General features: G+C 39.9%; 1 protein-coding gene across 1 annotated transcript in view; it reads right to left on the reverse strand.

Moving 5' to 3' along the window:
• Positions 1-3,572: 3,572 nt before the first annotated feature.
• LAMA2 (laminin subunit alpha 2) overlaps positions 3,573-26,502 on the reverse strand; it is a 318,297-nt gene continuing 295,367 nt past the window's right edge. The window contains exons 55-64 of the mRNA XM_082480248.1: positions 25,008-25,156; positions 21,160-21,336; positions 20,261-20,477; positions 15,792-15,904; positions 14,126-14,315; positions 11,552-11,707; positions 7,702-7,855; positions 7,215-7,345; positions 6,384-6,606; positions 3,573-3,842 (exon numbers count right to left, since the gene is read on the reverse strand). Coding sequence (XP_082336374.1) covers positions 3,685-3,842; positions 6,384-6,606; positions 7,215-7,345; positions 7,702-7,855; positions 11,552-11,707; positions 14,126-14,315; positions 15,792-15,904; positions 20,261-20,477; positions 21,160-21,336; positions 25,008-25,156 — 1,668 coding nt within the window. The 3' untranslated portion in view covers positions 3,573-3,684. The remainder of the gene's footprint in view (positions 3,843-6,383; positions 6,607-7,214; positions 7,346-7,701; positions 7,856-11,551; positions 11,708-14,125; positions 14,316-15,791; positions 15,905-20,260; positions 20,478-21,159; positions 21,337-25,007; positions 25,157-26,502) is intronic.

The following is a 26,502-nucleotide window of genomic DNA, read 5'->3' on the forward strand; positions in this document are numbered from 1 at the left end:
TGGCATACACTTTCGTTGGTGGTCAGAAACAGGTCAGTAAAAAATTTTATTTGCGCATACTGAGAACCCTCTCGGCAGTCATCTGAGATCTCCCAGAAGCCCCATAGCTGAACAAGGGAAGGCTGGAATTGGCATTGCTGGTTGTTTCTGTGTTAAAAGAGAGACAGGAAAAATTATTTGGATTTTTAAGCATTTTGAGTTTTTACTGTGCATTCTAAAGAGAAATACTAAGCCAGCAAAATGTTTTTCCCTTTATAAGCTTCTATAAAGAGCTGAAAGTATGATTTGATAGAAAGAACAAGTAAATTACTCTTTACAAAGAGTCTAAGTTGAGCACTGGTTGTATTTAAAATCAAAACCACAACTTTTTTCATACATAGCAGTTTGCCTAAAGCTTGAAATGAAGAGGGATTTGTCCCATTCAGAGTCAATGTTCGTCATAAATGCCTAAAATTGACCTCAGCAAGAGGGTCAATCTTAAACACAATTAAAAAAATATGTGGATGTGAATTTTTTGGTTTTGAAGTTTAGCAGCAAAGAGTATTTAATGTGTGCGCAAGAAAAAAAGGCAGTAAAACCTTCTGTATGCAAAAAATCCACTGAAAGAAGGGTTTAAATACTTGTGTTCTGTAGACGTGTATTAGTTTGCAGTCTTGAAGTGGGAAATTACATCGCTCCTGGCACAGTCGGCAGTGACATAATCTCTAGCAGTTTGCATATGGCTCCGAGGCTCACAACCTGCTATTTTCAGGAGATTTTATCTATGAATGTGTTTTATGACAAAAGGTATAATAGGGAGTTGGGATCATTCCCAGATGCTCTGCTGAGCCTTCAAAGGCAGAAAGCTTTACTAACAGTACTTGGTGCATCCACTCAGTGATCAACGAAAACAAATTAGGCAGGTTTTTCTGTTTCCTTTTAGCTTGGCTATTTGCTGAAGTAGCTGTTGTTTCAGCCTGCTGAATTTATTTCCTTTAGCAGAGGACAGCAGCTGGCTGATTCTTTCCACCCGAAAGTTCAAGAAATGTAATAATGTGCATTGTTTCATTGTTTTTGCTCTGTCCCACACATTCCTGCAAGGCCATGCAAGGGAGAAATAATTCAACTGAGCGAAGAACATAAAGGCCCCTCTTTTTTTTTTTTTTTTTTTTTATAGTTTCTGTGTCTTTTATGCAGAAACTGCAGTATTTGTTTCTGAGGCAAAGACATCTTTATGTGAAAGACCATCGCTGATGCAGCGCTGAGCAGAGCAGTGGCAATTTCCTGCCTCTGAGGCAGGCGCAGTATTAACTCATGGCGTTCTGCGCTCCATTGTTAGAATTTCCCTTGTGTCTTCAAGTCCAAAAAAAAAAACAGACCCCAAAAATCTTTGCGAGCAAGTTTGGGTTAGAAAAGAATCCAACATGCTGAATAGAATCTAGAGACTTGGAAACACGTCTCGAAACTGTGGGTGTAATGGGCCAAGTGGTTTGGCTGTTCTGTGCGTTGTGAGAATTTCATGACAGTACTGTACGTCCCTCTGTGGAAAAGTCCTGTCTCATCTGTTCTTATTTTTCAATAATTTTATGAATACTCAACTGTATTTGAAGTCTTATGGCCTATTTTTTCGTGAGCTGCTCAAACTATCCTGAAATATCATAGGGATGAGAGTATATAAATGCAAGGGACATAAAAAAGTATAAAATAGAAACACACGAATATTTTACATTGTGTTTGTTAGTAGCACTAGAACGTAGATGTTATAGTAAGACAGTACACGTCCCATACTTAGGCTTTTTCAGGGACAAACGCACGCTTTACTAATTCTTAGCATTATGACTATGTTTAACATTGCACAGCCATTTGTTAACTTTAATGTTTGTTAATATTAAGGGGCCAGTTGCAAGTGAAAACTAGCTGAAGACAATTACTTTAGGGCTTCACTGCAGCTAGGTGGATCTGATGAATGTTAGACTGCCCAAATCATTAAGAGCGGCAATATACATATTTATTGCCGCCTCTTCGATGTAGTTTCCCGGTGTAAAGGTGTTTTTTTTTTTTCCATGGCAGTTTAGAGAAACATTGTATGCCAAAGGGGCCTTTTGTAAAATGCAAAGCATTCCTGCAGGAGGGCTCTCTGGCAGCGCAAATTTTGCTGCTAGCCTTTTTTAGTCATGTCAGAAATTCTGAAAAAGTGTATTCAAGGCTCGCTGTGGGCAGAAAAAAAATGATTTAAAACCCCCTTTTCTTTTAATTGCACGGTTGTGCTACCTTACTGATAGTTTTTTGTTTTCTGTTGTTTTTCTCTTTTGTGTAGGTAGTTGTTTGTACATTCGTGCAGTGTATGTCCTGCCCATCCAAGCACAACCTTTGCCAAAGCACAGTTGAACAATTTGAAACAATCCATAGAAAAGATAATCCACACGTCAGTGATGATTTCATAGTCCTCTCAAAGATGCAAAGCACTGAGGAAAACCACCAGGGTTTGGCATTTTTGGTGGGAATCCAGGAAACAACTTTCTTCTCCCCATCTATGTTTAAACTGCTATCCACAGAGCGCTCTAAATTTTTTTTTAAGGAAGATCTGGGGTGGCTTCTCCATTCGTAATTCCTCACAAACTGACACCATCATCCAGAAGGAGTAGATTCTAATTTGGAAGCTGCTTTTACCTTAAGGATTTAATTAAATAGATGACAGTAAAGATTAGCAACATGTGTCGTGCTAATAATCTCTGGGATTCTCCTGCTTCACCTCCATTCTGCTCCAATGCAATAGTGTCAGATTTCATCTTCCTTTAGAAACTTGGCCTGTGAATTTTGGTATGTGCAACTTCAATATCATGTGTAGCTGGAGATATGGGCAGCATCAAACTTGATTTATTACAGATCATTTAAAAAAGCATTTCCAGATAGGTGATAGAACTTGGTTCTACTCCTTCCATTACAGAATACATCTCCCAACATCAAACAACACAACCTCTGTTAAAATCCAGTGCTGTTCAAATGGTATAGTAAGGATTTTAGGTGCAACATATTTTCTTCAACAATCCCAAATAAATTGAGCAAGCAGTAGTATTTTTCTTCCCTGCGCTTGGTTCTATAGCTCCAGCATGACATACAATTCTGGATTTCTCAATGAAATTTTCATGGGAAATACTATGGTCAGGAAATTTTTCTAAAAGCTCTTGGGTGTAATCAAAGCAAACTTTTTTGAAGCAAGGTAATACGCCCGTTTCTACTGAAGGACAGGGGTGTGCATGCACACAACTGCACTTTATTTACAACGGTAAAAGAACACAAGTTTACGGGTCTACCTCACCAGAAGTTTTAGGGAGCATTTCAGCGTGCCTTCCAACTTGAGATAGATATTCTATGATTCTAAGTTCCATAGAAAAGGAACACCCTGCAAAATATGCGATCTCACTCATCAGCTGAATCATGAAACATTTCCATTTCAAGCTATAAGCAAAGAGATAGATAAAAATTATTGCTGTACTCTCTTAATGAAGGGTGTGGGGGGAAAGGATTAGTTCTTGCATTCTTGGGAAGTACCTTGAAATAGCCATTTGAAAATACTACAAACACTACTCAAATACTTGCATAAAGTCATTTTATTATGAATGCAATGTATATATATTTTTTTTAATTTTTTTTTTTTTAATCTGAGGTGCTTATATAAACAGACCCATATCAGCTGAATGACAGTTAGTTTGCAGGGCATGACAGTGGTTGAACACCCTTCAGCTCCAAAGCTTTGCTGAAGTTAATCTCTTGAGGTTTAGCAGTACCCTTGGTGAGCTTCAGAAATCGAATACATCCTTTAAAACGGATATTAGTGGTCAGACCAAACTGGGTCACACCATCTGAAGGAGAGAAAAAAAAGGCAGAAGGAATTATGTTAGTTTGAGCTGATGTTTGTTCTTTGAGTCCTGCAGGAGAATAGATATCCCCAGCAATATATTAATACGTTTTATTTGCTGCGTGTCTATCTTCTTTAGTCAAAAAATGACAAACATTATGAGTGTGTTAAATGCTTATGTTATTGGTAACAATCCAGTTGTCTTTCCTTTTTCTGCCCTAGCATAACAGTGGCAGAATGTGAACACATTCAAACTGCCATTGTAAACCATGTAACTCGGTTATGCAACATAGCGGAAATCAAGGAAAATGGCCAAATGGCAGCTTGCTACTTACAAATGGTGTATGAAGCGTACATGCTAGTCCTGCAGATCTCCATCTTCTCAAGCTATTTATCCACAAAATAACAGCACAAAAAAGGGCCAAAACGGATGAAATTCTCAACCCTAACATCATGAGAAAGCCAGTTCCTCAGTATGGACTTCAGGTGTCATTTAAGGTTTTCAAGCATTCTGATTTTTTTATTTTTTCTTGCTAATAGTATAGCCAGGGATTTGAGTACATCTCTTACACTAAAGGAGAGAACTATTCATGTGTGACCAGATGATGGAAGTCAGTGTTGATTTGACTGGGAAGCTGGAAATATTTCTCTCAACTGCTTGAAATTCATGGCCCAACTTGTTTCTCAGTCCTCTTCCAAGTGAAAAACTGGCTACAGGGATGCACTCCAATACAAATCTATGTGACTGATAAAGTAAGGCTTGCAGAAATAACTTCACAGCTGTAGAGGACTGACTGGCCACGGCATTACGCTGTTTCACAGAGGATGAGGTGGTTGAATCCATCTGTCCCTCCTTGCACAGGGAAGAGTGATAGCAGGAGATGAGCAATGGCTTTTATGGGTAGCCAGAAATTTATATCCTCGCCCACGCTCTGGTGGCGAAAAGTTTCTCTGCACAGGAAATTCTCCATCAGCTAATGCTAGCTGCTTTACAACTGTTTTGCACTGTTTATGCAGCCAGGAGAAGCTTCAAGAGGACTGGAAAATACAAACGCTTACTAATTTTACAAAATCCCCTGATACTGTGTTTTAAATTTGTGATGAGGTATCGGGAATGTTAAAACAAATCTTGGATGAGCTAGACTAGACAGCAAGAGAAGTGCAAGGTGTTTAAATGTGCATGTAATTTTATGAAATCATTTCATAACTTGCCAAGTGGCTGAACTCAGGAATATCACTTCAACATGATGTAAGTGTAGGCTTGTTTTGTACAGATTGCAGCGTTACTTCCATTTGTTTCTCTTGCTATGTTCCTCTTGACATACAGTCCAGAACGAGATAGTAACTAACTCCATCTGCAGTGTTTCTTTAGTGCTAGCTCCTATGCTGTAGTCCTCATTTGTTATAAAAAGGCTGCCACAAAGCGATTTTCCTTCTGGCACCAAGTTGTTGGTCCTTGTCAATAGTCACTGTGACAGAAGTACAGCTTTCATATCTCAGCATCAAGAACATCTTTGAAAATATTCTGAGGCTTGAGAGAGAAGGCTTTTCGGACACACTGTATCACACATTAGAACGGGGGGAAAAACAACTTCCAGAAAGTCATTTAGAAATTAAGAGGCGTCTTGCCAGTGACCTCGGTATGCACTCGAGCAGACACATACTGCAAACATCCTTAGCTTTTTTATTTTGCAAACTTGAGAGAAACTTTGTTATAAATGCAACAGAATTGACACTTCGCACACATCTTAACTGTGTTTTCAAAAAGGAAACTGCTATTAGATACTTGTTGATTGGCAATGAACAGATGAATACTAGCATTCATTATCGGCTTAGTGGAAGATGAAGCTAGCTACAGAGCTCATTCCAGTTCTGGATCCCGTTCAATTACCTCTGCATGAAGCAACTTCTCTCGAGGATTTTCAGAATAGTGAACAGCAAATTTGTTTGGGTTTTTTTTTTCTGTTTGTTTGTTTGTTTTTTTTTTTTCCCCTTTAAACACCACCAGACCACAAGCAAAGACATTAATCAGAAAGAGATGGTGTCCTCTCACCTCTCTGTGCAAGCTGTGTTCCACATTCCTCAGGTCCTCGGGTTTTACAGCCTGATTTACACACACAGCATTCTGCCCGCCCCAGGCATACATGCATTAGTTACATTTGAATTTTATATTCTTAAGTTAAATTTAAATTTGCCAAATGCTGTTGCAACTGAAACGTAAAATTTTCAGTTCAGTAACAGCGTAATAGTTAAGAGGGAGCCTGTGTGTGTGTGGACAGCAGAAGGCAGAAAGTCTGCCTGCTCCTCTGTGCCAGCACCTGCCTTTGAGCCCGAGCAGGGGGACCTGCGAGAGTCCCTGGGTGCTGCAGAACTTCTTGTTCCAAAATGCATCTGGGTGCAGAAACCATTGTCCATGCCAATTGATACAAACTTGGACAGTTTTATCCATCATCTTTAGCATACTAGTTCTAATTGCATTTAAGACATTACCAAGGCAGTGTTGCTAGAGCATAAGTAAAGCATCATTTGTGTATTAAATGCTCACCAGGATATCCTCCGACAAAGATGGGGTCGTTAGTGTCTGCTGAGGTCGAGGCCCTGTTTGGGCTGTTACTGTCCACCTGTCTGTCATCCACAGTCAGCTCTAAACGGTGTTTGATCTTGTTTGCAAGAACCTTGTGCCACTGTCCATCACACAAGCTGCCTGGTGCATCAGGCTCATAGATAGCAGAGAATCGGCCCGCACCATTGTCAACGTGAAACATCACCTGAAAAGCATGACATGGGAGTCAGCTAGTTCTCAAAACAGTTCTACAGTTCTTTCGTTTGTTTGTTTCTTTTGTTTATTTGAAGTCAACATGCTCTGACTGCACACACTAAAGCTCTAATGTAATACCAGACCCTATGTGGATTGCTGTCCCTCTGGGATCGGGATTATGTCACTTAGATAAACACTAGTGGAAATATGCAAAATTGTTGTATAGGTTGTCATTTTCCCATTTTTTTTTGTCTTAGGTTTGAGGTGTTTCCCAAGGTCTTTACAGTGATAGATTACTAACTGGTTTTCCAGACCGTGAAATAAAAGATACACGTGAGAAACTAGTATTATTAATGACAAAGCCTTTCCTCAAAACTTTTCATATTCTCTCTAATTTAAGTCCTGATGTTGCGGTTTGAGGAAACTCAAGTGTTACAGGGTCTTTTAAGATATCTTTGTAAAAATGTACGAGCCTCTTGAAGTGGCAAGCGCTGCGTGAAAGGAGAGCCCTGATATTGACTGGGCCCCCTTGCGATGGGTGTAGTAAGCTTGCATTTAAACTACCTGTGCTTCCTAAAAGCGGTGTCTATAAAGGCCCAAAAATGCTTTGCTACTCACTTTTCCATCGACTAATTCAATGCCCAGCCCATCCATTTTCTGGCTGCTGACTCCTAGGAGAACACCGTTCAGTCGTGTTGTACGGAATTCAAATTCCACGAGTAGGTCTGTTCCTACTCTGTATGCACCAACTTGGAGAGAAAAGTGGAAGCGTCGTAAAACAAAGAAAAACATTTAATACATTATTCCTAATAATCACACAAAGCGCGTTGCCAGTCGTACAGGATAATTCAGCATTATTAATGCACTCCATTTCATGTGAAATCATGTAAGTAACTGTTATGGTGGCTGTGCTTACTGTGAGACCTTCTTAAAAAGTCATATAGTCTACCCCTAGGCAAGATAATTAAAAATGATCAGCAAGAGTTTCAAATATTGCTCTCACTTTGCCTCCAGTTAACAGGAGTTAGGTAGCACTGGGTGTTTTTGAAAACAGCATCTCCTCTTTCTCTGTTCTTTGCCTATGAGCAGAATTGCTGTTCATTACCTGTTTTGGCAAAGCCCGTTCCATCAAAGTAGGTCCCCTTCTGTGCAGTGACAAAGCATTTTCCAACATTGAAGCTGGAAGTTGGATTATCCAGGTCAACAGGTGATTCTGTCATTTTAAAACTTCTGATGCAGCCGTCGATGCTATAGGTGACCTGCAGTCAGTATTTCAAACAAAACGTATAACTGTGCAAAGCAGGCTGAAACGCTCAGAATAAAGGCCTAAAGTACCATCAAAAAGTACCTTTCCTCTGCTTCTCTGCTGGATTTATGGAGCTGAATACAACTTGAATTTTACATGGCTAATCCTTAATATCTGATTGTAATTGGAATCTAATCTCCGTCATACTGAGGATGAATTACATTACTTTTCAGGGATGTGATCTGAGTCACATCTATTTGGGTTAATGGAGGGGACATAAAATAATATACTGCATAATGAAACATAGCAAATTACATCAGCAATGCAGGAATTTAATGGCCTATACTTTACCTTTTTAATTGACTAGGTTATGGGGTTTGCGAGTAGATGAAGATACTGGATATAGTTCTCTGGGCTGCTGGTAATTTTACTAGGTTTTTGGTTTTTTTTTTTTTCCTCCTTTAATTGCTTTACTATAGGCTTAATGTTGCATGGTAAGGTAGAGCTAATGCAGGTAGACAGCTACTAAAACCAACAAAGCCCCTACGTAAAGGTTGTTGACTGTACATAGTTCTTCACATAATAACCACATATAGGTCTGGTGGCCACAGTGACAAGAGCCACTCTGTGGGCCAGAGAGGCAGGTGGAGGTGGGGGATGGGCTCGGGTGTATGGAGGCTCCCGTGCATGGTAGCAAACCCCAACTCCAGTTTGGCTTCTGAACTGGGAGCATGTTACTGCAACTGCGAGGGGCTGGTATGTGCACACTTAAGCTGGCGTGTAAGTAAGTGAGATCCCACCTGGGGCAGGAGTGAGGGGCTGCCCATGCTACACCCCGGGTTGCCCCAGGGCTCAGCTGTGTGATCAGTGCATCTCAGTGGGACCTCTGAGAGCCACTGGCATCTCCCCGAGAGCTCTCCCTCCCTTTTCTCTCTGAGGTGTGCAGAAGCTGCATTTTGGTTCTCAGCTTTAGACAAAGGCTTTGATTTTTGACTTATAGTTAGGAAGATTTATCCCTGATACCGGTGGGAGAGAGGGAAATGATCACAGAATCATAGAATGGTTTAGGTGGGAAGGGACATTGAAGATCATCTGGTTCCAACCCCCCTGCCATGGGCAGGGACACTTCCCACTAGACCAGGTTGCTCAAAGGCCCATCCAGCCTGGCCTTGAACACCTCCAGGGATGGAGCTTCCACAACTCCATGATAAATATGTACTTTGAGGAAGAAAAGGAAAACATACTCATAAGCAATGCACTAGGAAGGAGGAAAATAAAAATAAGCGTATAAAATACAGCACAGAAATATGTAGAAATACAGAAAGGAGAAAGGCACACCTGCAGAAAGAAGTCTTGACTCTGCACACTACCTCCTCTAACAATATCCTGACTAGTAACTTGAAAGAATTTCCAAAGAATTTCTTTCCTTGTAAATCAAAACTAAATGTACTGTGGAATTTTAGAGCTTATTACTGATAAATACACGTGTACAAAATTTTCATGAGAACTTGAGCAGTATCAGTGAATAAATTCAGTTCTGAGCTGAGCAATGCTTTCTGTCAGATTCTTCATAAAGAGACTTTTTTCTGATTTCTAAGTGAAAGTCATCTCCAGATCAACAAGTTTTGTTACCGAAAAAGAATAAAATGCCACAAAAGAAAACAACTCTTGCCATCTTCACTGTTAGAATAAATCATAGCAATGCAAGATTTGCAGACAACTCAATAACATACTCTAAGATTTCACCTTCCCTACGGAAAAGCAAATCTGTTAATACTTTAGCACGGTAACTGGCAATATAACATCTTTTTGCAGAAAGCAGAGTTTTGAGTGCTTAAAATGTGACATCTGCTGAAGCCAAACAAGCAGGCATCAGTCGTCTGCGCTGAATGGGAAGCCGGCCCACCTATGATTGCCTATTAGATTAGTGTCTGAAAAGGTTGATGTGTGTTTAGCAGAAAGCCCTAACTAAGATAACACCTGCTTTCAACTTTGCTTCAGAGCCTTTACACGAAGGCTACAGCACAATGCTCCATTAATACATCTTGTGGTGTATTTTTCTGAGAATGACTGAAAGGCAAGCCCTGTTTTTTACCTTCTGTGAATGACATTCAAAGTTACAGCTTCATTTAAATCCCAAAGCCCGTAAGACTGTCAGGATCTGACGTGGCTGTTATTGCCCAACTGAGCGATTTATCTGCATGGGTTCCCTCCATTACTTCCGACAAGGAGCAGTAGGTAAGGATTTAGTATTACCTTTCTCCTTAGATTAGTATTTGTAAATTGCAAATGGATTCCAAAGAGCATAATTTGATAGTATTAGGAATTATATTTTGTGGGTAGTCAAGTACAAGTTTTTCAGTGCCTCAGATCTGATTTGGTAAATCCAAATGATCAGTAGATTTGCCTCAGTTTGGGCTTTCTGCACAATCCAAAGTTTGCTGAGAAATATGACCTTACAGATCAGTTCTCTTTATGAAATACAACTGGCAGATTTAGAGTGGTTACTCTTCCCCTTCATTCCCCATTTGTGAGTTATTATAGTGACTTGTTTAAGCAGGATCTAGGAATTCCTTTTCTGTAATTGCTTTGTCCACCCCAACTGGTAGACTCTTGCCTGTCTATAGACTAGTATTTGCCATTCCATTATCATCTTACTGCAATAGTATTTACTTATGGGTGATTTCTTTGAGACTCTGCTTTGTTTCCTTGCATGAGTCTGTACTTCTGCCTCCTCTTTACTGATTCTATATAAGCACCCAGAATGAGCCTAAACATAGCAGCTACCGACGTTCCAGTTATTTGTCCGCATTATGCTGCGCTATATGCCCAATTTGATGTTTTCTATAAGTAAATTCACTGAAGTTCTGGTTTCTGTTTTGAAGGACTCATCTGCAGATAGAGAAAAATAATACAGGGAAGAGTTTTTCTTTATTTCTGGTATTGGCATATCTTGGGGGGTGGGAGGGCAGCAGGAAAGTGAGGTGACCGCCGTGGAGTTGTGTGGATAGATGCAATAAATGGCCTGGGTGAGGGGATACAGTGTTCCTAGTTAATTCTACAAAATTAAGGCCAAAATGATATTCACCTCTCTGGGCTTGCTGTTTGTGAGGGTATCTTCTGTGTCAGCATGGAAATGGGCATTTAGACTGAAACAGTGACAAACTGATATATGCACATGTGATTTGGAAACAGAAAGAAGACAACAGAGTTTTCATGGCCTTACTTCAAAATACATTCTCTCCAAGTTCAGTAATAACAACACAAAACCAGTTACTACAGTAAGCAGCTGCACTACTGGGTACTTTGTCCAGGGTAATTTTGGTTTCTACTGCTTCTCTTAGGAGACACTTTCACTGTTCGTTAGCACTTAATGGCTAGATGAATTACAGCCAAGAGAAAGTGCAAGTAGTATTCAGGACCTTAAACTGTAGCTGTGCAATGATCCGAGTGGATATAAGCGTACGGATCGTTCTGCTTTTCCATAACAGTAACTAACTCCGCTATTTCTAGTTCTTTTCATTAACTGGGTTCTGAGTCAGATCTTTCCACTGAAAGAATGTAGTGTACCTCCAGTAACGTTAATTTTATCAATATTCTTGAGTAGTCTTAGGGAAAAGCAAAAGAAAACAAAGCAAAACTGGGAAGACATTGGTAAAAATCAAGACACACTTAAGGATTGCAGAGTAACTTAATTAAACTTGCTTACCGGACCAATTCTTCTAGTTGTGTAGTTAATGGGCAATCCTCCAACATATAGCATCCCTACAACATCCAATATATCGGCCTTCTTGGGGCTTACAGTTCTGTTTGAAACATCATCTACTATAAGGTTTCCTTCTTGCTTGGTTCGAATGACTTTTATCTAAAAAGACACATAAATGCAAGACAATTACACATACTTTTCTGACAACAAGGCATTTCCAGACTGTAACTGGCCTTACAGTCCAAAATATATAACAATACGGGAGAAAGTAGTAGGAGTGGTTAACTGTACTGCGGATGATGTTTATGGAACAGAGCTCCTGTGCAAGGTTTTGTGCAAAAATGTGTCTGCCTTTTAACTATCTCTAGGTCAGGAGGCATCATGAATATTATTTATCAGAATTACTGAAAGGACTTGAGGTTCCTTTAAAAAAGATTAATTGTTACTATCATAAGCATGCCACAATACTTTTTTTTTCTGGAACCAGACAGCAATTTTAAGTACAGGGAATAGTAAATGCTGAATGCTAATGGTACTGGTGGCAAATCTTTATTGCAGCACGTTTGCAGACAATATTGAGAGTATGACTCCACTAGTTTGGATGTGCCTCAGATCATAGTTCATGCTAGAGTAAACATCATACCAACTATGTTCTGGTGGTATTATGGCTTCTGTTCAGACAAACGGGCTGTGAATCGCATTGAGGAAGTGCAGTTGCTGAAGAGCTGAGGAAATTCTACCTCAACAACCACGGGCCAATTTCTGCCCGAAGGTTTATACTGAAATCTCTACAAATCAGTATAATAATGGTTCTGTATAAAAAAGGGATAAATGTAAAATGCAACGTGCACAGTGGCAGATTTCTAAACAGCACAGTGGTCAGCTCACCAGAGTAGCACAGAGAGAAACAGCTTTTTTCTTTGGCTTTTCTTTAACATGGCTGCTTCTGCTTCAGTGCAGCAGCACATCTGTCACGCTGCGGGAATGACTGAACCCTGACAAGGGGTGGCTTGAAGGCGAGGGACCGAACTTGGTGTTTACAGAGAGCTGTAAATTTGAGATGGACAGTTACACCTTGGGCAGGAGGAGGATTTGGTGAGTGAGACAGGAGCTGGCAACAGTCTTGCAGAGGACCTAAAGAGACAGCAGCAGCATGATGTGGCTTCTGTAGGCCCAATGGACACGTTTCCACCTAAACCACTTCAAATGGAGAAAAAGTTCTCACTAAAAGGATTATTTTAAGCAGAACCCCCTGCTTTCTTAAAGATTGTGGTTTTTTATTAAAGAGGTTGCCCTTTTTCTCCTCCCAAAATAGACTTCCTCGTGCTTTTTGGGAACTGTGACTTTGGATTTTGTCTCCATTTCCTCCCACAAAAATGGGACCTACAACAAGGGTCCCGATTTCGCAGAGTGCCAAGCTGCCTGCCCAAAGAGCACAGTCTTGCATTAAGAACATATATTTCAGTTTGTTCTCTCAGAATATAAAGAAAATGGCTAAAAGAGAAAGAAAAAATAATCTTTGTTCTGTATCTATAGTGTCTAGCAGAAAGGGGCCCTGGTCCACTGCCAGTGCTCCTAGGTATTCTGTAAAACAGATAAATGTGACTACAACTTCATTTTTTCCCCTCATGAAATTTCAAGCATTTGCTATCATCAAAAAGTTCATGAATAAAAATCCAGTGAAAATAAAATTCCTGCGGAACAGGGTGGGAATGAAGCAAGGAGGGACTAAGGATGACTTCAAAGAGGATGTGGAAAGAGCAATTCAAGCATGACAGAAAATTCAATTAGATTTTTTCTCATTTGATGACAGAGATGTGGATGGTGGCTTTCAAATTATCTGTACAAAATGTAATGCCTCTTATAGCATATTAACTTGAATACATAGTTACATGTGTTCTTTTCTTCTGTATCTTTATTGGAGCCTTCAAGCATGTTACCTAATGAATACACTATGTGTCTGTTGTCCTTAGCCTAGTAAATACTAAACTTCATGGTTATTATTCCTTCACTTGCCACCCAGAAGCCACAGGCAGTGTATATAAATGCTTCCTCTCATAAAGTCACAGAAAGGGCTGCTAAGTACATCCATGAATATTATATTTAATCCCTAATGAACTGGATTAATAATGCAGGAAATATTTACTTAAGTCTTCTTTTTTTTTTTTTTTCTTTTCTTTGTTCTCAGCATTATGGCTGAACAGTGACATTATTAACAAAGAAACAACTGGCTTTAATGATGGACTCAATCATGATGAGCTGATACTCACCTGAGCCCTATTAGGCAAGATGGAACATTTTCTGCAGTTCCTTACTGTACATGGGACATAATCTAAATATGTCCAGAAATATGTGTTTCCTGAAGGACAATTTTCAAAGATCAGCACTAACTTTTTTGTTAGTAGAATATATACCATGTATTCAACAGTGCATCTGAAAGCACAAATTTTGTGGACTACAGAAATGCCGAATTGTAAGGTTTAACTTGTATAGACTACACTTTGTGAATATCTTAATGCAAAACAAAGCTCGCTTTTGGCTTTACAGAGAAAAAATTTGCATTAGTGACTATAATACCTTGTGCCACTGGCCATCATTTATTTTGTTGGAAATCATTGTGTTGGTGTCTCCACTCCCCAGATCATAGCTGAAGTAAGGCAGTCCGTTCTTTAGCTGAACTGTAGCAAAATCAGCATGGTTGATGCGGGCCATATAAAACATCAAGCCAGAATCAGCCGTTGTTCGGACTTCGAATTCAATTGTAAGTCTGAAAATCAAACAAACAGGAAAACAGAAACAAAGGAAAAGATGTTCAGAGTCAGACAGTAGACAAATTTATCTGCTTTACCTTTTTGTGTTTCTCTAACAAAACTTTACATTTAGTGGTCCGTTTCCTTGTCCATTAGGGTTTAAGAAAAACAATTTGTTTATACACAAATTTTATTTCACATATCTGATCCCTCACATGTGAGTTGTTCATTAGTTCCTTTGCTGTGGAAACAAAAAAGTACAACCTTGGCATAGAATTTCAAGATATAATTCTCAGATGCAGCTGTAGTTGCTAGAAAATCCCAGCGCTTGTAAAATTCCAGCGGTGTTATCTGTCATCCCCACACATAATGCTCACAAAGAGGAGCGAGCTGTAGTGACAGCTGGAAAATGTTGAGTTTCTAATGAGCTGAAGACAGGTTGCAAAACTTTTAAAGACGCAGAAAGAAGAGTTTACAGTCAGGATATAAAACACTTATTCTGATTTCTCCCAACTGAAGATGGGAGTTTGTCTCATTGGGGGTCTGCTATCTTGTGAAAACCACTGACCCCTTGGACCAAACTGTAATGCCCAAAACCTCATCTACAGCAAAAAAGCTGGCAAGAAATGATTTAGATTTTCTAGATGCTAAGGTTGTACTGGAAGCACATCACTAAGCTAGCTCAAGCAGAGCTGCATTGTCAGTACTTGAAAGTAGTTGATAATAGAAACGTGAAAAATCTTTGCACGAAAATTATTCTTATTTGAAAAGAAGACAGGCAAGACTGTAGAATTACCTATTTCTTTTAATTAATTTCCGAGTTTTCGAAAATTAGCATATGTGAAAATATTAGTACAGCATCTTTATAGGTAAAAATAAGTGTGAGGCTGATGGACTTGTAAACTACAAGGCCGCAAAAATGTTTAGTGGTGCGACATGGCGTATTTGTTAATGATCATGTGCTTTCAGAGCAAAAATGATGAACTATTAACAAGTTATAGCTCTGGGAATTCTTTTGTATATCAACATGTATATGTGTATAGTATTATACTTTGGGAGTGCAATGTCATTTTGCCTGTTTACTGTGCAAGCTTCACCTTAACTATTGGAGGAAACAGGGAAAAATGTTTGCTTATTACAAGGAATTATCAAGTTACTGAACCAAGAAACTTTCTTCTGAAAAAGCAACCTATGAACTCAGTTGCATTCTTCTGTTTGTTTTTCTGCAAATCAGTCTGGGATCTGTGCGTGCCCAAACCTTTGCAAACAAAGAGGTAAACTGCTTTTGTGAGAGCTACTTAGGTGGGCACTTCATTGCCGAGATTTCATGCTTTAATGCTTTTCATGTTTCCTTAATGAAATGAATTAGCCACGGGACATGATCTTTTTCAGATTATGCCCATAATTTTGGGAGTTGCTATCGAGAATCTTAGAAGGGGCATTTTATTTTGACATTATTCCATCAAAACTCATTGCTGAAATAAACAACGTACCTGTTTTTCACTTTGGTGTCATCAAATGCAACGGCAATGTGGCTGTTCCTTGAAAGACCAAAGTGCTTGCCACCTTCCAAAATGGCTGGTTCTGCGTCAGCTGCACATGAATCCTGCAAAATATACAGCAATCATGCAAACTTCCTATTTTGTATCTATCTCAGCTGAGCACATGCTGGAAGTCTTCCACCTAGTCTAGTCACTGGCCCTGCAGTTTTCCAGCGTGTTGATGTCTCATCACACCAGCTAAAGTTATAAACCAGTATGACAGGAACTTGGTGTAAAGGCAGAGCTCATTAAGCTGGTTGTAAAAGCAAATAAAAGCAATATAAAAACATTGCTGCTTTCATGCCACCAGTGGACATTTGCAAGAGTCTTAAGTGATTTCCAGGCAGCTCAGTCTACTCTTAGCTCATATAACTGAGTTTTACACAGTAGGATGCCCTCTTACGGAAACGAAGCAAGACTTAAGTTTTAAAGGGATGCTTTGCTGTCCACTTGAAATCTCGTCACCTTAAGAATTATGAGTTAAAAGTAGTTTCAGATCCTGCACCTGTCAACGAGTCCGCCATTTTACTTCTTTATATTGTTTTACGGTTGTATTCTTTTTTAATGTGCTGTTGTTTCCCCTGGCGCCCTTGAAAGGCCCCCACAAACGACAAGGGAAGCCCATCAACTGATGTATAGAAATAACAACTGTTAAAGTCCCTGAGCTGTCTAATGCAGACACATTACCCAGGAGGTAAAGAAAGAAACCCCTCCCTGTCTGTTCCAGTTCTATTAATCTTAAAATGGTGCAACAGTGGAAGGTAAAATACCTTCTGCCCAGTGTAACTTTCTCTTTTTAATTTCACCGGGTCTTTTAATCTCTAGCCCTAAAGCTCTTGCACAGGGGTGTCTGGGGCAACGAGAGACCACGGTAATTACCAGCTCCTACTCATGTCTAGCTTGTGTCTCCCACTGAGAGTATTGTGAAGAAACGACTCAAAGGATCTAACACAACACAATATCAGGACAATACCGTTGGGAAAAGAAACAAACTTTGATAGCTGCCAGCTCTGTTTTTAAGCACTGTGGCTGATATCATTTTGGATTCGTGACAGTCTCTTATTTGAGCCCTGACTCAGCAAGGACCTGCAAAGCACAAGGTGCGCTGCTCTGCTGACAAAGAGCCCTTTCTGTGCAACATTTTGAAAATGCCATGTGTGACTCGTCAGGCACTGAGATTCCAGCCACAAAGAAGAAATTTCTTTCCCCCTCTCACTCAGTTTTTCAGTAGCGTTATATTGTTTGCCTTCTCATGTCACAAAATATCTTCACAACAGTATAGAGCACTTCTAAAAATTAGTTTTCCACAATGAATGCTCTGGTTTGAATAGGACAGGCTAGAACACCATGCATTATGACGAGTACACATCAGTCTGCAATGGAGGGAAAAAAATGGGGAAAACTCAGCAGACCAAGCAAAGCTATGAACGTGTGATAGCAGTCTTCCAGTGATCATCAAGTAGAAAAAAAAGTCATATTCCCATAATGCTGGGTAAAGTTTCTAATTATTTTAAGCTTTACAGGTTTTTCTAGAAGCTTAACAACTATGTTAATAACAATACTGTGTATATGATACTTTCAACAGCATTTCAGTTGCTAAAATTTGAAGATAGGGACTAACCATGGTACTGGAACTACATAAAGGAATTGGAAAATACATTAATGCACATTTTTCTGTGGCACGCTTTTACATATTACATGGTAAAAGGACATATTCTGACAGTAAATGGAATCCCAGGCTGGTTTGTTAGTAACGGGTCTGGCCCTGACACTTTAGCTGCTCCCCAGCATCAGCAAATACCGCATTTTTAGTTCATCCCAGGAGGAGGACTGTAAGAAAGGGCAAGGAGTGGGGGAGCGTACCAAACACAGTGGCGATGGTTGGAATCATAGCAAGCATACACCAGTTATTTCCTGATAAATACTGATCAATAATAGTGAACGTTCATTAGGTTGATGTGGAAATGTCATTAAAGGAAAAAAAGCCAAGAGGGCACAGTTAAATAACTTTGAGGGTTTATTCACAAGCCTGTCTCTGCTTTCACTTTACCTAAGGAGAGCCAGCTTTACAGCCTTTGCAAGACTCTGAACTAGGCATGGATTATATGCCTATATTAAAATATCCCAGCTTTGTTTTTTTCTGTAATGGCCTTAAGGTCTCCTGGGTTTAAACCTGGCTGCTTAATAAGCTCCCACATTACCTGAGAGCCTCAAGACTGAACTCTTCAGCTGCACTTTACTTGAGTCTTATCAGATGTCAGGGACTTGACTGGTAGGTCAAGAAGCTAAGTGTGGATCACGGTGGAAACGAAGAACAGAAAAGCACACTGGTGGACTGTCACACATTCTCTACAAACAATGCTGTATTAGCAATCACAAAGAAAGCAATTAGGGGGAAAATGAAACAGTCCCCACAGCTCATCGACTAGTGTTAAAAAAACAATGAAGTAATGCATGGAGAAATGGTGGAAGATACCGTCATGGAGTCAAATGCAGAAGTAATGCTGGCGCTCTTCATTTCAGTGGCAAGCGAATCCTGAGAAGCAGTGAATAACATGAAGCAGAAGCAGCAGTTACCCAATGTTGAGAAACATTTTGGCATCCGTAGCAAGCAGCAGCAGCAGCAGACTGGTGACCAGTGTATTTCCCAACTGTCCTACTTCCAGCTCTTGTCTTGCCTTTAGTAGGGTTTTTTTCACTTGGGATTAAACTCCCCCTGCCCCTTTACATGCAGATGGATAATAGAGATAAAAAGGTCCTAAAATGACTTAATGAGAATAGGTAACTTATTTAAGCCTCCTATGTGGAAACAGGTTTTTTCTGCTGTGTATTTTCTGTATGCCATCCTTCTACACTGAGCTTCTGTAAAATTAACTGTCATATGAGTGCTGTCTCATTATTAAACTGTAGTTGCTTATTTTGTTGCAACATTCCCCAGAAAAATACTTTGGAGAACTTGCTTAGATGAATGCAAAAACTACCGAAAAGCTTGCCTTATTTAAAATACTTTCAAGTCTTCAGAATACTACAGCCTTCTCATTTTTTCCAAGAGAGAAAGTGGAGTAATGGTGTTTTATTTAGATTTTTATTTTGAACTCCTGTTTCAAGTTATCATGGCTCTAGATATGTGATATACAAAACTCACCTCATTACAATGGGACGAGTTTCTGGTATTAATTAGTAGATCTATTTCTCTCCATTTTGCTATTTAAAAGTCAATACTTAGACTAAGTGTGCACTTGCTCTCTCATGTGCTTCTGTGGTTTTTTATTTTGTTTATAATGCTTGATCAAGGGATAATATGACGGCACTCTTTCACAACAGTGAGCATTAAACTGGATAACCCTTTTTACCTTGTTGTTGCCCGGTTCCTTATCTTTCTATCTTACTACACTTCAAATTTGCTTACTTTCAACTCCAAACAGAAAGATGCATCCGAGCCCTTGTGTTACAACTACTCCACCTTGTGGGAATGAATCAAAAATGCTGCCCTAGAGCATTAAAAGGCTGATACATATTACTCTGGGGCTTGGGGCAGGGTAATAACTAAGATGGAGCTTGCCTGATCTGAACCCCAGGCTCCCATTTCCAGGTACGCATTTCCACACACGCCGTTTGGAAACCTCACTCATACTGAGCTATACCCTGCATAAACCTGTGGGTTGTATGCAGGTGTAACAAAATACAAAGGAGTCCCCCCTCCTCAAGAATATCCTCCAATGGATATATTATTCAGTTTAATATTCAGATATCTAAACATATATTTTCTGGACAGTAAAATGTTGCTTCAACTTATAAAACCGCTACATTTGTGACAGAAGAAGTTTCTGCTTAAATTTCACTGTGTAAGACTGCTTGTCGCTATCTAGCTATTTAAGATTTCTGGCAACAACAGTTGAGCTCAATTTATCAGTGTCTGGGGCTTCAGTTCTTAAGTTCCTAAGTCTCCTGTCTGAAGTTATAAAATAACAGTGGAGGAATTGCCGTATCAAACAGACATTTGGTCTACCTCTTTCTGCATCCTGTCACTGACATGGCTGTTATGTGCTTCAGAGAAAAGCACAAGAAATAGCATAATGACATGGATTTCCCATAGGAAATTTTCCCTTCCAACCCCGATCAGATATTGCTTGGCTTACATCCTGCAGGGCAAGGGTTTAGGGGTAAGCATGCTAGCCAAAGGGAATTCTACTGCTATATTGTTCTTTAAATTACCGTTGTGATAATCCAAGCAAATTACATCAACCAGTTTTCCATTATCCACGGGTTTTACTGACCCACACCAAGGTGTTCCCTTTACCATATCATGCTGAACTATTACTATTTTTGTGGCAAATTACTTCATTGTTCTTGAGGGCTAGCTTTCCAATTTTGCCGTGGAAAAGAAATTGTCAAACTTTACTTGAGTGATCTACACTTACAAGTGCTGAAGACAAAGATGGTGCTGGAGGAGGAGGGGAAGCAGGAGTCGTCCTTAGTCTTTCTTTCTCCCCATTAGTGTCTGCTTCAGGTTGGACCAGAACTGTTTCATGGATTGGTTTATCTTCATCCTCAGGTGGCCTAACCTCTGGTTCTAGAGAGGGACACCGGCCAATATCTGCATTTTCAAAGGACACGGGTTGAGCAAAGTCCATGGGGCTGAGAACACACAAAGAAATTGATGTCTGTTATTAGTTTTTCTGCCTTTTTACCACCCATGTAAAAAGAATAGCTATACGCTGCAGTGTAATTCTACTTCACAGGACACAAGAGCCAGGATTCATCCCATCTATTTTAGGTACAAAGTGGGACACTTAAATTAGACATGATGATCGCCATTGGCCTTCCTTCCTACCGTCAGTGCAGAGAGACAGGCATACTCTTTGTCAAGCTTTACCAGCCTAGGCAGGCTGAATCACATTGCAGAGAAGTCCTCGCTGATGCGCACTGAATGTGGGACGATGAGATCCTAATTGAGGCCCTTCAGTTAAGTGAAAAAAAAAGACTTAGCTGGGAACTTTCTATAGAGGTTGTACCTTATTCACCAGTCCAGATAAATACCTATCACTGAGGCAAGTCTTCTTGCAGCATTACTATTGAATTGCTCTGATTTTATGGATAAATAGACAGGTGCTACCTTGTCTGTAAAACAGTTCATTAATTGTATAGCCTATGGAGTGTATACTGCAGACAAAAAAAGGAAGGGCATATTAAGAAAACAGACCATATTCTAGGGCTTGCTGTTTGTATGCTTCCTTGCAACAATGAAGTTTCTTTTGGCAGCCAAGGTAGTTAACCAGCCCTCATGAACTGGTCATTTGTTGGCATCAGTGAGACTTACGTGGCATTAATGACAAGATTCCATATACAGCCCTCAAATGGCGGTATGTTTCTGAGAGGTGCAGTCTGAAACTGAGAAGAGGTACCACCCACAAAGAGTTTCTTAACAGAGATGGGCTGGTCTGTTGGCAATCTCTGAGTCTGGCCTTTGTCTTCATCGACTTGAACAGTGAACATCCTGTGAAAAAGATTTGAAGGCAAAGAAACATACATTTTACTCTGGTTATTGCTCATATTGAAATCGCCACTTTGCAGGCCCCATTTACTTGTACACCAGCTATAACACCGAGCCACCCAAATTATGTAATTAGCAGCTCACATTAAATGCATATTAACCACTCGAAGATTTTCAGCTACTGCTATGCTTCCTTGGTAGTCCCCTGACAGAGCTTGTCCAAGCCACGCTGCAGAGAGGCGATAATATCAGTCACTGGATGAACAGAAAGAAGTGGTTTGCAGCGTGGAAACTCTGACCTGTTGCTTCCATGTAGAGCCTGGGATGAGCCTGCTCTACTGGGATGGTAGGTACAATCATCTAGTGCTCAGCAGGATGGGAACAGCATGGGGTCACGTTTTGTTTGGGCTCCCTATTTCCTGGTTTGTACAAGTTATCGTCTTCTTGCTGGGGGACAGACACTGCCACAGACTGCTCTGATTGCAGAATCAACCACAGATACATACCGTACACTTTTTAAAAAGATCTGGTTGGCTTTTTTTTGTGGGAGACGGCAGAGTAGAAGAACTACTGATTGTTCACCATGTACTGATACGAGTGCGACAATTCTCTCTCATGGGTAATGCATACGCTACAAGTTAAAGACAATGAAGTCCTGCGGAAGACGGTGTTAAGGTTGTAGGGAGGAAGGTAGATGCTTCTGGAGCACAGCACTACTGGCTGATCAAGCCAAGTCAAGAAATGGAAAAAAAAGCAAAGAGGAAAAGGGGTAAATACGGTGAAGGGCATTATTCTGGTAAAAGCTAGAATCCAAATGTGAGAAGAAAGCTGAAGGCTCTCGCCTGTCAAAGCTACTGAGATGCAAATGCTGCAGGTTTGTACCACATTTAAAAGGAAACATAGTAAAGGGGACAGAAAGTGAAAAACTAGTTTACCAAGCCATACATTGCATATACTGAGAAAGCAGTGTTAACTGTGGAATTGGGAGAGAGTGGACTATTTTGATGGGTAACATGTAAAACACGGTATAGCAACAAGAGTCAAAAATGTAACTGCTGTCTTTGGGACAATTTACCATTGATGAAACATAGAAAATCTCCGACTTCTGAACAAATCCAGCATAAGGTGAGCTGAGTTGCAAAGGGTAGATAAGAACTTCAGTATTTCTGAATGAATGTAGAACGCTAGTTGGCATAGTTACTTTATGTTGTTAGACTATATTTAATAGAATTTAGCCAGGAGAGAATCAGACTCACCAAAAAGCTGTATGTGTCTCTGGTAAACTCCGATATGATTTATGAAGTGCAGTTTTTAGTTCAAATGTATTACATTCATGCAAAATTAAACATCAGGACCTAACTATTCAAGCGTCTTTGACTACAGTTAGTTATCTAAACACATCTGTAAGTAAGTGGCCTTTTCGGTATTACTGAGCATCCTTACAAAATATCAGAAATAATCTGATCACTTTTTTTCAAGTGCAAAATTATATTGAACTCCAGTATTCTTCCTCAACAATAATTACAAATGTTAGAAAGTTAATATTGAAAATATTAATTGAAAAGAGGCCAGTTTTCATATGCAAAACACTTGGCTTTGTTATTTACGCAAGTCCTAGACAGAACGGGATAGTGACTTAAGCACCGGAGTCAGGTAACTGTTGTACTACATGTAAATTGTCGAATTTCCTCATAGTTTTGGATGGATTAATTTGGTATAGAAAGCTGTAGAATACGTGAGTGATTAATTTTACAAAGGGTTGGAGGAAGTGGGTATTAAAAGTCTTATTTTTGGGGACAATCTCTAGGATTTCTCCCAGACCCTTCAGCAGCAGAAACAGAAGAATGAGAGAGATTTCTCTGGGGGCAGTTCAGAGCAAGAGACTAATTTAGGTTCTGTGAAGTGTCCCACAGAGGACACTTCACTCCACTGCCTTCAGAGGAAGTGTAGGGAAATCAGACTGTCAAGACTCGAGTTATCCTTTGTGCTGCTGCATGGTAGTCATGGCTACTGATTGTCAATATTTTCATCAGCATGCAATATTTCATCTCATCTTTAGCCATTACCATAGTAAACAGTTTGGCTCCAAGCAGAACCATACAATGATGTGCATTAGTCTTCAACAGTATCCTATAATTACCTTGGAAGAGAAAGCAAATACTTCATAATTATATGGACGATTATCTCTCTGAAGAGTTTTTAAAGGATGTTCCTCATATTTAATCAAATAAAGCTTGAGTTTGCCATGAGCAGAGGAGGGGCTAATCTTAATTTATACCTTTTCACATCCATTTCAGGTTACAGAAACTGCAGAGTTCAGACAATTTGTTTTGTAACAGAGCTACTTGAAAACACAGAGGAATCAACTGAACAAGCGTCATCACTGGATGGCATTGTGCAGCAACTGTGTCTTGATGTGCTCTCACAGGTCGAGCTCCTGTACTTGCTATAGCACTGCATAAAAGAACTTTGTTGTTTAGAGCTTCTTATTATCATCTGCATATTTGTGTTCTGTCACAGTGACACAAAATGTTTCACAAAATGCCGTCATCCGTTTCCAAACTAACTTTTTCTCCCAAAGGATTTGCAGTTTTACCTCGAACTAGTCATTGAAGCTGGGGAGAGACATTGTCTGAAGGCATTATTTACAAGATTTTCTTTAACAATACAATAGAAATTCAGTCAGAAAATTACACTGACAAAGGACAAAGCAAAGCAAAGAAGATTATACAGAGGACAGAAGGGCACCTCTGGACTAGGCAGACAGGAATTGTTGCTCAAGAAAGCTGCAGGGCTGTGGGGGTAAGAGGGTGAAGCTAGTGTCCAGTGGGCTTGAATAAGTGCCTTTTGTAACACGCTAGATGTCACAGCTTCTTTCTGATGTTTTTTTTTTTTAAACAAAACAGAACAACTTCGTGCATAGTGCATTAATCCACTGAACGTCTGTACAGAATGTCCACATTTGTATGTCCAAATGTCCACAACAAACGCTACTTGGAACAAAGGCTATTCCAGGCCATAAATAATACTGACTGCCTCAGTCCTACACACTACAGCGGTGCTGTTTCTTATCACTTTCTGAATGGAAAAGTGTAATTAGCATTTTTTACAATGTCTAAGAGAGAGCAAAGGAATTTAAGTGAAATCCTGTTTAAAACAACATGGGCTGAGAAGGTCTGCAATGGCTTTCCAGCAGTAAGAATGTCTGCCATTTATCTGGGACTCCGTCATTGGTTTAGCACATTTAGCTGGGCACCACCATAACCCCGTGTACATGCACCAGCACAAAAAGGCTACAGGCTGCTGTGCTGTTGCTGTTTATATACTTAGAAAACAGTCTTTTTTTCTACGTGTCTTGAAAAGGCGATTTACTGCACCGCAGCAGTATTTCTCATCCGCAGATTCGATTAATAAAATATATTTGCCAAGAACCAGAAGGTTAAAGATGCCAATTCAGACACATGCAGGTCTCTGGAGAAACAGGCTGACAGCCTAGGAAAGCATGTAAACCCAGCTCTGCAGAATAATAAGCACTGTCAGAAACTAACTTCTTAGAATTTTTGGATAAGGGTGGAACTCTTTGCCTCAGCAGAAGCATTTACGTGGATTGCTAATATTTGCTTCATTGAATTAGCTGTGCTGTGTGGTCTGTAGCACTTTGAGGTATTTGTTACCCTTTAGCTCTTTCTATCCGGATGGAGTGTGCTCTGCCATCGTGAAACTCGCCAGCTTCTGGTCTGATGGTGATTCTGTGGGGATCCCGTATCCCAGTGGAGATATGAACTTCTAGCCGACCTCTGTTCAGGAACACTGCATAGTAGGCCTGCAAGGTCCATGTTGGAGTTAGAAGGCAAGTTACATTTGGAAAGAAATGATTTCACTCAATTGTAGGCTAGTGCACATGTTTTGTTTTCTTACACTTGCTTTTAATTTGCTCACCGTAGTCAAGATAACTGTAGTTTCAGTTCTGCTCCTGCTGTATTCAGACTCTCGCATTTTTATCATGAGGAATGGGTAAAATGAGGTCACGCTGGAAAGCCTCATCAAAAGACTTGACTCTGCATACCTGTTTGCAGGGAAGGATGGAGACTTCTAACCTGCAATTCTTCTCATTTTTGCTGTTACGAGGCCTGGTCTTAAACCCATCAAGCCGCGAATAGCATTGATCTCAGCGTGAGTTCTGCATTTGGAGGGCTGGCAAATCACACTAGCTGTTACTCTAGCAACCAATATCGTGCTGTAGTGGATTTCAGGATCTAACCTCTGGTTACTATAGTAATGAGTGTCGTGCTCACTTCTGTGACCTGATGAGCTGGGTAATGATAAAGGAGCCCCTACCCCGAAGTTAATGTCATGCGGGTGAGCCATTACAACGTGCTGTCCCTGGAGCGTGTTCCTCCAGGTCACTGAGAGTTCTCTTCCAAAACAGACAGGAAAGTGAATAATGAAATATCATTTCCCAGAAGTCCTGAGCAAAGAAAGCACCAAAATATTCTGTTTATCTCTGTTGTAGTATGTTTGTCTGCAAGGTTTTTAATTAATCAAAATGTGAATAATTTCTAACAGCAATTGCACTTTTACCAGTTAGTCACTTGGACTCTGCAGGTACCTCCTCTGAACAGACTGACTCTATCCTCTTCAGAAAAGATTTATACTGCAGGTTTGTATTTTATGGGAGAGAAGGAGAGGTTAGAGCACTCTTAAGTATTATATCCCACACAAGCGATCCCAAACAAGGGGCTTATCTTGCACTGCTTTTAGCAACTATGTTTTTCTTTTTCTCCTCAGGGGAAATGGAATGATCCACATTTATATATGTATGAACAGGAATGAAAGATGTTTCCAAGCATTAATAGTGCATATGTAGTCCTCAGAATGAGTGAAGAACAGTATTCTCGAATATTTAGGTTTGATTTAAAAAACAACATGGAAGCATCTATATGATAGAAAAACAAATCTGGGGTTTTTTTTAGCAACAAGCAAAGGATACCCTACTGTAAGTCTTTAAGAGAAAGAGTTACTCCAATACAAAAAAACAATTCTGAGCCTCTATCAGATTCTCCATCAGATAAAGGATAACATTAGAAATATTTTATTCCCAAGCACTGAATTTTAATTTAAGTATAAACATCTGACAGTACCTTGAAAACAAACCAAGAGGAAGAAGTT

The sequence above is a fragment of the Vanellus vanellus genome (assembly GCF_965231255.1).
Source record: "Vanellus vanellus genome assembly, chromosome: 3".
NCBI classification, from domain to species: domain Eukaryota; kingdom Metazoa; phylum Chordata; class Aves; order Charadriiformes; family Charadriidae; genus Vanellus; species Vanellus vanellus.